The sequence below is a fragment of the Haemorhous mexicanus genome, chromosome 19 (genome assembly GCF_027477595.1).
Source record: "Haemorhous mexicanus isolate bHaeMex1 chromosome 19, bHaeMex1.pri, whole genome shotgun sequence".
NCBI lineage: Eukaryota > Metazoa > Chordata > Aves > Passeriformes > Fringillidae > Haemorhous > Haemorhous mexicanus.
The window spans coordinates 3,147,403-3,159,979 of NC_082359.1; the positions used below are offsets into that span (position 1 = coordinate 3,147,403).

A 12,577-nucleotide genomic window follows, 5' to 3' on the forward strand; every position below is an offset into this window, starting at 1 on the left:
AAGGGCCGGGGACAGCGCCCACAGAACGGGCCTTGCCAAGGCGCGGCCATGGCGGCCCCTGCGCCCCGCCCGCCCCTCAGGGGTCCCCCCGCCCCGCGCGCCTCCTGAGGAGCCGAGCGCGCCCCGCTGTTGCTATGGCTCGGCGGGAGGCGACAGCCAATCAGAACGCGGCAGGATATATCTGTCGCTGTTGCCAACGGCCGCGGACCAATGGGAAGGCCGCGGCCGGCGGCCCGCGGGCCAATGGGGAGGCGGCGGCCGGCGGCGGGAACGGCCCCGAGCGGAGCAGAGCGGGCGGGCGGTGGCCGGGGCTGTGAGGGCAGGGCGGGCTCGGCCCTCACGGGTGTTCGTGCGGCCCTACAAGCCCGGCATCTTGGCTCCCTGTGGAAATAGTCGGTTCACTCACGGCCCCGCTGTTGACGGCAATAAACGATAACGTGTGTGACCTTTCCAAGCACCGCTGTTCCCAACACAAACAAAAGGGGTTATTCCTACTGAGATCCACCAAAATAATGGAGGCTGCAGGCTCTCAACACCTGCAAGTGTTCCCAGGCTAGCTGGTCCTGCCTTTTAATACATGTGACATGTATGAATTAATTAATTGACATGTGAATGTTATCACTTCACATCCGTACCTTAAAAGAAATGAACTCTGGAGAAACAGTAAGTGAAAATCTTTACTTGAAAACTTTGTGACAAAAGGTAAGGGAGGCATCTTCCTCCTGTATCTCCCCGCTGGAGGTTTGGCAACGGGGACACATTTTGCAATACAGATTTTTTAAAAACCAGTAACACTTCAGAAAAATACCCAAAAACCCACCCTATAACTTGCAGGTTTAGTTTTAAACCTGCATGAAGGGCTACTTCTTGTATTAAACACCAATTCAATTTGGCATGCCCTAGCACTGAAAATTGTGCTGTGCTCCAGTTTGTGTCACCTGTGGCACTCCGGAGTATGGAACACTCCAGAAGTTACACCCTGCAGTACAACAGGAAGGCAGGGATAAGAAATAATAGTATTTTACCAGCACTTACTGAGACCTTATTTTCCAAGCCTGAGAAAAGGTTTTCCAATATCCTCTGCAAGGCAATGTAACCAAATTTTACTCCTTTGAGCACAGGAGCTTCATTTACCTTCATGATGTAAGCAAGGACTCTGATCTGGCCAGTGCTATGATTACATCTATGTTACTGCCACAGAACCAGTACCTTGATAAGTTTAACATTTACAGTGCAGCTCCAGACAGCTCCAGGAAAAACCTACAGTCCACAGTGCACTTTTGTTTTCTTCTATCCTTTGCAAAATTCTTATTAAAACTGTAACTAAACCAAACTTTGTAACCAGTGAAAACACTTCCATCTTTCTCCCTCACTCTATTCCTCTCCCCTTTCAGACTCCTATTAAAAAAAAAGGGGAAAAAGGAAGCAATGGGGTATTTCCTGGGGAACTGCAGGCACATGGAGTGTATCTGCAGGCAGGTCACATCCGTCCACTGTCAGAAAATTCACAGAGCAGGCATGCTGCCTGGAACATGTCGCTGTTTAGTGAGCCAACAACTGGATCCTCCAGGACCTGAAAGACACAGGAAGGAACCAAAGCCTCACCAGGTATGATTTTAACAGTTGGTTATGGTGGAAGAGCTGCTTTGGGCAGACAGCAGCACAAGGTGTGCGATGGGAAGGGATGGCCCTGGTCAGGGCTGTGTGCATGAAGAGACAAAGGCCTGCTTCCCCTCCAAGTTCACAGTAATCTGTCAGTGGGTGTCGAAGTGATGAGCACGATCCATGCCCAATCCAACTCCCAGGAATTCAGAGCAGAGCAATTCCCTTCACTTTGCCCTAGGCTTTGGCTCCTATAAAAGCCAGTAACTGACAGAGGGTAAGACAGGAATTAAATCATTAAGGAAGTGATGGTCTGAACAAGGGAGCTCTGCTCGGGGAGAGAATGAAATATCTCCAAAAATGAATTAACTTTTTGTTTGTTTGCTTGCTCGCATTTTACTCTCATTTTGGTTCTAACAGGATGCATGACCTACCAAAAAAAAGTTGAGTCGTGTGGACAAAAGAAAGTTTTCACCTGCACCTCTGTGGTTTAGGCATAGGAACCAAATACCTGCATATTCTTGCCACAAACCCAGAGTAAGTTGATTCAGCAAGAAGCAAAGTGCCCAGGAAGTCTGTAGAATGCTGTAAAATCATTTACCCATTCAAGCTCTTCCTTTCTGTAGAGCTCACACTAAAATATGCAAAAATTGCTTTTCTGAATTCTTCAACTGAGTAATTATTACAAAGATTTGAAGATGTCCCATTTGACATCTACAAGCATCACTCAGTATCTTGCTCCCAGCCCATAGTGTACTGAGTGTCATGTTTCTTCACCACTGCAAAAATCAGTGCAAGGATGCAGAACAGCAAGATGAAAACTAGCTAGGGACAGCCTGCTCTGGGAATCTTAGAACAGGCTCATTCATTATTAACGCCCAAAGCTTTCCTTCTCGTCTGGCTTACATTATGGCTGGTAAAAAGGCCACTTTCCAAGATACAGATCTTTATATTGATGCTTTCAGAGGCTCAAAAGAGGTTCTGTTACTGCCCTCAGAGCTGCAGCCACTTCCCATAATGAGGCCAGCAGATATAGGTCCTGCTTTTTGTAATCTCTTTTGAAAAGGTTTTCCCCAGCAGCTCACACTGAAAGGGAAACAGCAGTGGATGCTGACTGACTGTTAGGCCAACACATGTGATGCCAAAAAATACATCAATGTACAGCCTTAGGGCTTTCTTGGGTCCTATTTTTAGGTAACAATCCAGAGATGTGCTCCCATCCCCTTGAAAGCACAAGATTTCTAACTTGTATTCTCTACTGCCTTGAAGTCCCCATCAGAAGGCATGCAGGCTGCACCCACAGCATGGAACTGCCTTCTTTATCCAGGCCAATAATCACACTGCTCTGTGTACTGCCATCAGCCCTCTCAAAACAGTTCAAAATCCCTTTTCCTCAACAATAACACAGACTTGCAAATGAAAATTACATTACACATTTTAAGAGATCTGAGAGAACAGAGTCGAATTGTACAAACCTCCTTAGAGGGGAGGACCTCAAGAAGCCATCTTTGTGTGATTGTTCTATAGATGAGCCCTCTGCTGCTAAAAATGTCAATGACTCTTTGGATATGCACAGGATCTTTTGGCCACCATTTCAATGACACGTTTAGTAAAATTAGGGTCTGACTAGCACTTCAAGTAGGAAAAAACAAAACCACCTTTCCTTCTGCTATCTGCTGGGTGTTAGCCAGGGAATGCCCAGCTTGTTCTGAACTGGACTTCAGAAGCTATGCTTAGATCAAACATATTTCATACTAAATATGATATGAGATTTCACATCTCTGAGAGAGCTGCAGGGGATCATGTGTACAGAGCTCCTTTCTCTGAACTTTAGGTGTGTTCTTACCTGGCTTTGTCCCAGGGCTTGGCTTTCTTCCACACAGGGTGCAGAAACAGGTGGGCACTGAGGCTTGCCAAACACAGTCTGAGAGGAACTGGAAAAAAATATTATATACAAGTGCATTTGTATTTAGGCTCTATTTGCCACTTACTGTAATGTTTTGCAGCAGGACAAGTTGGCCTGACTATTCATTTGATAGAGTTCTGTTGTCTGCAAACCTGCCCCATTTCTCAAAATTGTTATGACCTGAAAATACAAGTTCTGCAGTGGGAAGACTGCCCTGACCAGGAACAGCACACAGGGAATCACATCTCAATTTGCAACTTTCCTTCTGCCCCAAAACACTCTCCATAAACAAGGAGGTGTCTACCAAAGCTCCTGGAACATGTTTTAAAAGCAGAGACCTGAAGAGTCAAAATATGTGGCTTTAGACAAAGACACAACATTGGCTACGCTTCTGCTACAGCTTTCCAAGGCCACCAGTGGAGTGTGGGGACACGGCTCCCCCATCCACACTGCCCGGGAGGCTCTGCCAGCCTCCCCAGACAGATCAGTCTGTGGGCACTGGGTCAAGCAGCAGGCACTGGGTACTCAAGAATAGGATGTTCTCTCCCATGATCACCAACTCAAAAGTCTCTCTAATGCAAGAACAGTGCCCAAACCAACACCAGGAAGAGCCCAAGGTGTGAGTGTCCATACGGGCCCAGACGAGAGGTGCCCAACACTAGAGTACAGGAAAGAAGTAGAACCACCAGGATAAGTGTCAAGTTCCCTTCCTTGGAATGCTCCCCAGGTTCCAGCCACCAGCCCTGGGACTCCTCCTCTGCTGGAGGCTGCATTCAGAGTCACATTTCCTAATGACAAATGGGCCCAACTCCCTCTCCCACCCTCTCAAGCATTTGTCTCATGTTTTTTTACAGCCCACTTACAGCGACATGCACAGTGCCCTTAGCAACGAGTTCTGCAATTCAGTTATGCAACATGCCAAAAAGTAGCCTCTGATGGTGGGGCTGGGACTGGCTGCCTGCTCGTGTCAGGATGCTGGGCTGTCCAAAGGGGAGAGCCTAACAGCAGGAGGATTCCCAGCACTCTGAGCTGGAATCCCAGAAATGCAGGCAGAAGCTGTAAGCTACCATGAACATCTCAGCACTGACATTTTCTAAATCAATATGCTGGCTCAAATGCAGAATGCCTTGCTCCACAGAGCTCAGTGTGCTTTTCTCTCTGAAATGGAAGGAACTAGATTTCCACTCTGCAAGAGCCATTAGCTGGGCTGCATTCCACCTGTCCTGACTTGCAGAGTGAAGAGGATATACCACCACTATCTGTAAAGGGGAGCATCTGTTTGGTGTCCCACGGGGCCTTCCAGTCCACTTGCTGGATCAACCCCTCCTCTCAGGCAGCAGAAGCAGATGGAGACAGTCAGCTTCCAGCCTGGTTCCCTCTCACACTCCCACCTCACAGCCCTGTAGATCAGAAGAGGTTTGGACACAGCCCAGGTGCGTAGGAGTGGCTGTAAAAAGCCCATGAAAGAAATCAACAGGAATTGTTCTGATAAGCTTTGAGGCCACATCCTTTCCAGGTGAGCATCTCTAAAAATGAGACAAGCAGATTAAGGGTCCTTTGGCTGACTTGTACCTCCATCCCAGTGCTCAGGAAGCAAGGAGACCATAACACTGAGTCCACTCCAGATAGGTGATCTTGGCTAAATAATTTCCTTCTATTTGTGTTACTCTTACCTCTAAAACCAGGACAACATCACTGCCCTGTCCTTCCAGACAGGAACACTCATTGGCCTTGATCAGACAGTTTGATCTCTTGCCCCCACGAGTCCCCAAAGGAGTGATGCTCATAGCACCATGACTGCTCAAGAGGACTCTGGTAACAATGCTCTTCTCTAATCCAGAGGGCTCTGCCTTATAATACAGGTGATCCTCACTGACTGAGCAGTGGTCTTACCCAAGACTACCCACACCAGCTCTCCTGGCTCCTTAGAGAGAAACTGCAAAATGAAATTGCAGCCTAAGCATCACTCACTTCTGAAAAAGACTGATGTTCCATAGCATTCATGGGATTTTGAGGAGGTCAAGGTTTTGGGGGGACCTGGACCAGGCCACTAAGCAGTGTTTACAAAAAAGGTTCAAATAACTATGTCCTCACCAAAAGGTGCCAACAAAGGGGCAGCAAGTCCTGCCCCTCACAGGAATATGATAAAGGGTGTGTGGATGCCTGGCACACTGACATACCCAACAAGGAGACATTCACCACAGATTTCTTCTACTGGCAGAACATATCTCAAAAATAAACATGAGCTCACTCCAGAGTCAGAACATGCAATTTTAAATCCAGCCAAAATATTGCCAGCAGGCCTTGCTGATCTTTCATGATCTTTAGCCACTGTTTAAAACTGTGAATCCTAAAGCACAGCCTGAGGTTTACAATGGCTGACCTGGGTTCTCCCCAGCAATTCAGAGCAAGCAGTCTGACATGAATGTGAACAAGGCACCAGGCCAAGTGAGGAACAGGGGCAAAAGGCAGAAATGTTTTCTGCAGGGAACTGGGGCCAAAGCCTCACCAATCTTTATCTCCAGTGAATCACTGCATTTACTTGTTGTTTAACGAGCCACAAAACCTTCTGTGCCTTTGCCTCCTCATTTTTAAAGTGGGAATAAAGCTTCTTCTACCTCTCCCTTTTTGACAAACTGACAGTGTCATGCTGACACAGACGCTGGTCAGTGTCAAGCAAAAGGGTTATAAAATGGGGCTGCTGCTCCTGTTCTGTCCTGCAGATCAGTAAATTAAAGGAGGCCCATAATGTCTGGCAGTGTTTATTTTTATGTAACATTATGGAAGTTGTATAACATATGGAAAATGGCACGAATTTTTGTTGTTTTGCATTCTCTGAATTCATCTCAATTCCCAGAGAAAATCTGAAATCTGAAACCTTTGTTATAGGTGGAAAACAGAAAGAGAACAGTGCCTGTCTTTCTGTCTTCCAATTTGGAAAGCTTGCACTGTGGAATAATCTTGTCATGAGGTTGTGAAGCTACAAAAACTATTTTAGGATAAAGTACAGACCCTACCAACCCAGCCCACAGAACCAACAGAACCAGCCCTTACTGGATCAGTACAGGTTATGCTTTTCTGCCAAAACCAAGCAAAAAGTTCAGAAACTGAACCTGCCTAAAAACCAGGGGGTCATATTTTCTCTGATTAGGCTGGTTCCAAATCTCCTTTGTGCCACACACACACTTGTATACTTAAACAAGATTACCCATGCACAGATATAAATACTGGCAAAGAAGGATGGACACAAGGAGAAGCAGCCCCTGGAATGAGGTGTGTCACTATTTCTGCAACTCTCTTCAACAGGGTATCAAGACATGGCTGGACTCTGCAGCATTTTTCTTCCTGCCTTTAGGCAGCCCTGTGCTTTCCCTCCTTTTACCTGTGAAGAATAGAGTCCAGGGTCCCTAGCTGTCCTCCTCTAAGGATTAAGCTTTCATCCTGTAAATCTGACTGCTGAATGATTCTTTCTGAACTGGCTTCAACACAGCCAGCTTGAGGGACTGTGCTCAAGGGAACTCTGACACCTGCTGAAGTAAATGCTCAAATTAAACACAAGTACAGATACAGATAACATAGCCCCAACCTCTGACCCAGCTATTCCTTCTCTCCTTGCTCCACATTCACCAGAGCCTGGGTGAATGGCAGTTACAGCCCTTTCTGCTCTACAGACTGATGGCAAAAGCCAGTGGGCATCACTTATGCATCCTATCAAGCCTATTCTGAAGAACAGGGAGAAGAAAAGAGATGGTGGGAATGCTGAACAAGACTGGACAGGAAGAAGACAAAGAGGAAGAGAGAAAAAATAGCAAGAGGGAGAGGAAAGTGAAAACATGTGCTTGAAGACAAGCACCATGTCACAGATAAGTTCCCAGACTTTTCTCAGGCAATACCTTAACAATGACAGGCATTAAAAATCCAGAACTTTGCAAAAGGGCAAGATAAGCAGACATCACCTGGAGGGACTCTCTCAATGGAAACACTAAAAGGAATCCACCATTATTTTATGGTTGCAGTTTAGGGAAAAGAGTAGGTAAGAATGTCTGTTTCAACACCTTAAATCAACAGATTTTCTCGCAGAACCATCATGGAAAAGGAATTCCAAAGCTCCAGATAAGCCCTGCTCTCCTTCATCAGGACACTTAAGTGAGCAAGAATGTTTACAGCAATGGGAAGAGAAGCTTGGAAAGTCTTAAGGCCAACAATTTGGGTGCAGTTTTACTAACCTTCTACACCTGGGCTCCACATGGAGCCAGAGACTCCTCCGGTGCTGTAAGGGGCCCACCACATGGGCAGCCAATAATTCACAGAGGGAAAGGACTCGTAAGAGTGCAGGACAAAGCTCCCCTGCCAGGGGTTGGCAGCAGCCCTGCTCACTGCTTCTCCAGGCAGCAGCACAGGAGAGCCAAAGCAGGTTCCTGGTTCCATCACAGCCTCAGTGCCAAAAGGTACAGGTTGTTCAGAGCTGTGAGTGGTGAACAAAGCCATGCTTGTTCCAGCTTCATACAGCTCAGGGCTCTGCATACAGCTGCAATGATGGAGAAAATGAATCAGCCAGACATACTGCTTTGCCAAAAGGGGACCCTCAGCTAAACCTCTGAATCCTGCCCTCCACAGCTGGGAGATGAACTGCTCTGAGTGGACATGGAACATTTCCATCAGTGGTGGCAAGGCTCCCAAGTGATGTCCCCAAGGAACTGACATGGAAGGCAGTTCTGTGAATACCTTTAAATGTTGCTTTGTTTCTGAACTGTCACTGTAAAGATGCCATACATCACCTGGATTCCAGCATCTTTAAATATGTTCCTTCAGGAGGCTTATACAGAGGTGCAGCTGACTGCTCCCATCTTGGCTCACAGGGCATGTGGGTTCTCTCTGTTTGCTCAGGGCTGATGTCCACACAAGATCCACCTGAAAGGTGCAGGCCAGGCAGGTAAAACAATGCTAATGATTACTCCAAAAGGCAACAAAACAAGTCCAATCTGCCAAATGCAGCAAGACCCCTGTGTTCCTTGTGACTGAAGTTTGGTTAAGTGTCTGTGGAAGGACATGGAAATACTGGGTTTTCCTGGAGTACATTGCCCTGATTCCAGAATCTGAGAGCTAAAACCTGCTGCTTCCCATGTATTTGCTTTCATTTGGTGCCTCCTTAAAGCCAGGCACCTGTTGTTGCACAGGCATTAGCAGTGTCTGCTCCTCTGGAGTGACAGCCTGGAGCCAAACACGGAGGCACTCCACTGAAGCAGCCACTTGATCCATCAGCACATAATGCTGTTCTGAACAAGCAATATCCTTCCCTTCCTGAGGGGAATTTAAAATTGATTTTCACCTCTCTGGACCACATTCTGAACCCATTAGGAAGAGACAAACCTGCAGTTTGTAGAGTGTTGGATCCTTTATCCTGTGGCTCATTTCTGTGGGAAGCCAAAGCCCTCTCAGGACAGGAATTGCTGAGCTCTTCCATATGAAGGAGGCGGGATTTCTGACGGCGTCGATAATTGGCAAACCAGTTATAGACCTGGGTTGGCTGCAGGTTCATGGCCCGAGCCAATCCCTCCTGCAAACCCAGGTGCAGGGAGAAATCAAAGGAAAAAAATCACATCCAAATGATCAAGCATTTCCCTTCAGTTCCAAAAGCAGTCCAGCAAGAGACCTTCCAAAGCCAGAGGCATTTACTCACTAGGTCTCCAACAGGCCTAGTGGATCCGATTGAGGAGACCATTCTATGAACTCAGAGCTGACAGAACACACAAATTCCACCCTGCACTCCCAGACAATTTGTTTGCTAAGGAAGCCACTGCTATTCTGTACTGCTCACCAGATAATGCCCTCACCAAGCCATGCTCTTCCCACAGAATGACAGCTTCACAGAGGCAGACATTGAAGTGTGAAGCCCTCACCTGGCAAGGCAGTGATCAACACTGCTCGTTGATTTAATTCACACATCTCTTCCATTACAAATCTGTCCCTGTCCAAAGAAGGTAGATCCATGCATACACTAACACAGCCTATTGTGTTATCACATCAAATTACCAGCATTTGAAAAATATGTTCTGGTGAACCAAGTGCAATTTTATATAGGCTGTTACTCAGTCAAGTCAGAATTATTTATCACTGTAATAGAGCTCTGCTGAGTGATGGCTGTTTGGCTGCCTATGCTCAATCACTACAAAATTAAAACTGTTAAAAACCCAGTGAGGAATTTATTGCCCCTCAACTTTTTGTCCACATCAAGAGAAATTACTTAGCACAAACCTGATGATTTTTTAAAGAAACCTTTAGGGAAAGATCAAATATGAGGAATCCTAGCCCCAGTAAGCCTTTTGAAAACAAGGATTTAGAAATTAAACCAGTTATAGACTCTTGATAGCAGTGTCCTGCTTTTCTGTGACAAAGAGGCTTGATTGGAAGTATCCCTAGCATATCCCTACCCTCTGTTTCTTGTCTGGATTTGCTGTCACCTCTGCAGCAAACCTGTACAGGTGCTGGCGTACTTCTTCTGAATAGTTTCGATTCTTCAAACCTTCAGGACAAAGGGAAATAGGTGGAGGATTCCTGTACACAGGAGAAAATGGGATTAAAAAGGACCCCAAAGGAATAATTCACATTCACGGGAATTTTCTCACATTGCTAAAGTGGTCAAAATACCAAGAAAAACCAAGCTCCAAGAAGCAGCATCTTGAGGTGTAAAAGCAGCCTCTGCTTCTGGAAACTACAGAGAAAAATAAAAAAAATCTTTGTTTCCCCACTGTGCAGTACCTCTTCCTGCAACGGAACTTCTGCAGTGGTGTCAGAACATCTGTCTGCTGCTTCTCCATAACCCTCCGGTAGTGAACCTCATGCCAAAGTTGCACCAGCTCTTCCTTCTCTTCTGCCTGGCAATGCTAAAACAAAACTGTGCATAAGCAAACTTTTCAGAGAACCACTCAGACTGTGTAGAAAGGAGAAAACCCTCAAGAGAAATGTACTCAGGGATTCCTACTGGTTTGACAGAGCTAGTAGCATTACCTAAGCATATGGCTCACTGTACCTTCCCTCATGCACACAGGGAGCTGCCTAATTCCTTCTTTTCCCCGGGTGAAAAGGTCTACATCACCAGATCTAGAGGCCAAAAATCCCTCTCCTTGAGTGGCACCATCCAGCCTTCCTCATATATTCCCACCCTGCCAAGCCCCCTAATCTTGGGCTTCCCAACACTCTTATGTCCCGAGCCCCAAGACTGTGAAAAACTCCAAGCACCACGACAGCAGAACAAAAATCCTGCTACAGCCAAGCGCATAATCACCCAGTTACCTTTCTCCCCTCGGCTGATTAGGTGCCTGTAGCAAAGGCTTTGGCAGGGCAGCAACGCACACTTAGCACCTTCCAGGGCCTCACACCCGCTGGAAGTGCTCCACGTGCTGCAGTTTAGGTACTTCTGCACTAAGGGCTCCAACTACTGTTTTTCTAACACGGCTTTTTGTATCCATGAGGAGCTGAAGAACACATTCCTACCTCCAGGAGTCTGCAGGCTGCATCATGTTGCCTTTTTTGGATATGAATGGACACACAAGCCCGGACAACGTGGATGTTAGTAAGAAAGTATCTCTGGTTCTCGCATTTCATCATGGCTTCAACCAGCTTCTCCAGACTAGGAGAAGAGCTCTGGAGCTCCCGGCAAAGCTGTCCTGCTAGACTCAGCAGTTTGGTGGGTGGGGGATGCTCATTTTCATTCTTCTTTAACATGGCCATGAACTGCTTCATCATCATGTCCTGTTGGAATCTTTTTCTATGCAATGCACAAAGTTGTGGTTAGATAAAAACTCTTTATCTCCTATTTTTAGCTTCTATGGTATGCTTTTCTTCTTCTTTTTTTTTTTTTTTTAAAGGAAATAAATTCACTGTGCTGTTAAAAGCAGCCTAAGGACCTCAAAATAAAACTAGGCCTAAAGCAGCCCTGAAAAGCTAAAGACACACCAGATTTGCAGCTGAGAAAACGGAGCTCAGAAAGACACATTAAACTTTCCCCAAAACTCAGAGACTAACCCTGGGGTTTACATCCACTGCTTACAGGTTAAAACTTAGGAAACATTAAGTCCAGGTGAAATTAATTGGGGGAAGTTTCTCCAAAATTGCACGTGACGGGCCCGGGCAGACGGCAGGTAATGCAAAATGTAAAACCCTCGTCGGGGCTGGCTCTCACCCGTTTTCCTCGGAAAAGGACGCAGCGCGATTCCCCGCACCCTTGGGCCAAACGGGGAGAAGCTGGGCAATAGCCGCAGGAGCTGTAAGTGCAGGAGCTGCACGCGGCAAACCCTTCTGCTTCCTCCCCGCTCCCCGTCCCTGTCCTCACCGTCGCCTCGCTCAGTGTCCAAGCGCTTCCCGGCGCCGGGGGCAGCACGGGATCAGGTGCGGAGCCGCCGGCGGTTTCCCAGACACCGCCCAGGCGGGGCTTCGAGGCTGCCCCTGCACTCCACCCCCCAGCCCGCCGAGTGCATAGGACCGCCTCGGGGCAGAATAGATGACAGCAAGTTCTTTCCATAGTAGAGAGTATTTTTGAGTCGCTAATGGGGATCAGACAAGCACTGATAATTGTGACACACTTAGAGCGACTGAATGAAGAGGCACGCAGCTCAAACCCACCTTCTATAGGTGGGTGCCGTCTAAAAACAGATGAATCATCCTGACTCAGTTTAGGGGATAAAAAACTGAAGCAGCTAGGGTTTGCCCTGAATCAGATCTGAACACCACTGTGAAGGTGTCAGTCCTCCCCTCACTCCACTTTTCCGAGGAGCCAACAGCCCCCAGGCACAGCACGGCTGTGACCCACACCTGCACTCCAGTAACCAGTCGTGCCAACGCCCTGCAAAGACAAAGGCTCCGCGCTTGAGCGCAGGCAGCTTCCTCTTGCGGCATGAGGACATGGTAAAAACCTGCCCAAAACCCTCGGCAGCAACTTCTGCTCAGTGGCCCTTGATTTCTCCTTAGGCTTTGGTGCTGGCCTTGAAAGACGAGGAACTGGCTTCCTGCTCTTGCTGTGTGACACTGTTCTAGATCCAGCCACGAAGACAGAAAATCCTGCATGATTAC

The 12,577-nt window shown here is 47.2% G+C and overlaps 1 protein-coding gene across 1 annotated transcript; it reads right to left on the reverse strand.

The window, feature by feature from the left end:
- Positions 1-662: 662 nt before the first annotated feature.
- Positions 663-12,506, reverse strand: LOC132336443 (uncharacterized). The gene is made up of 7 exons (XM_059863924.1): positions 11,003-12,506; positions 9,940-10,392; positions 8,879-9,065; positions 8,287-8,419; positions 7,735-8,036; positions 3,449-3,536; positions 663-1,573 (listed from the first exon to the last, which is right to left on the reverse strand). The coding sequence occupies exons 3-7, from the start codon at positions 9,045-9,047 to the stop codon at positions 1,543-1,545; spliced, it is 723 nt and encodes a 240-aa protein (XP_059719907.1). The 5' UTR covers positions 9,048-9,065; positions 9,940-10,392; positions 11,003-12,506; the 3' UTR covers positions 663-1,542.
- Between the last annotated feature and the right edge of the window lie 71 nt (positions 12,507-12,577).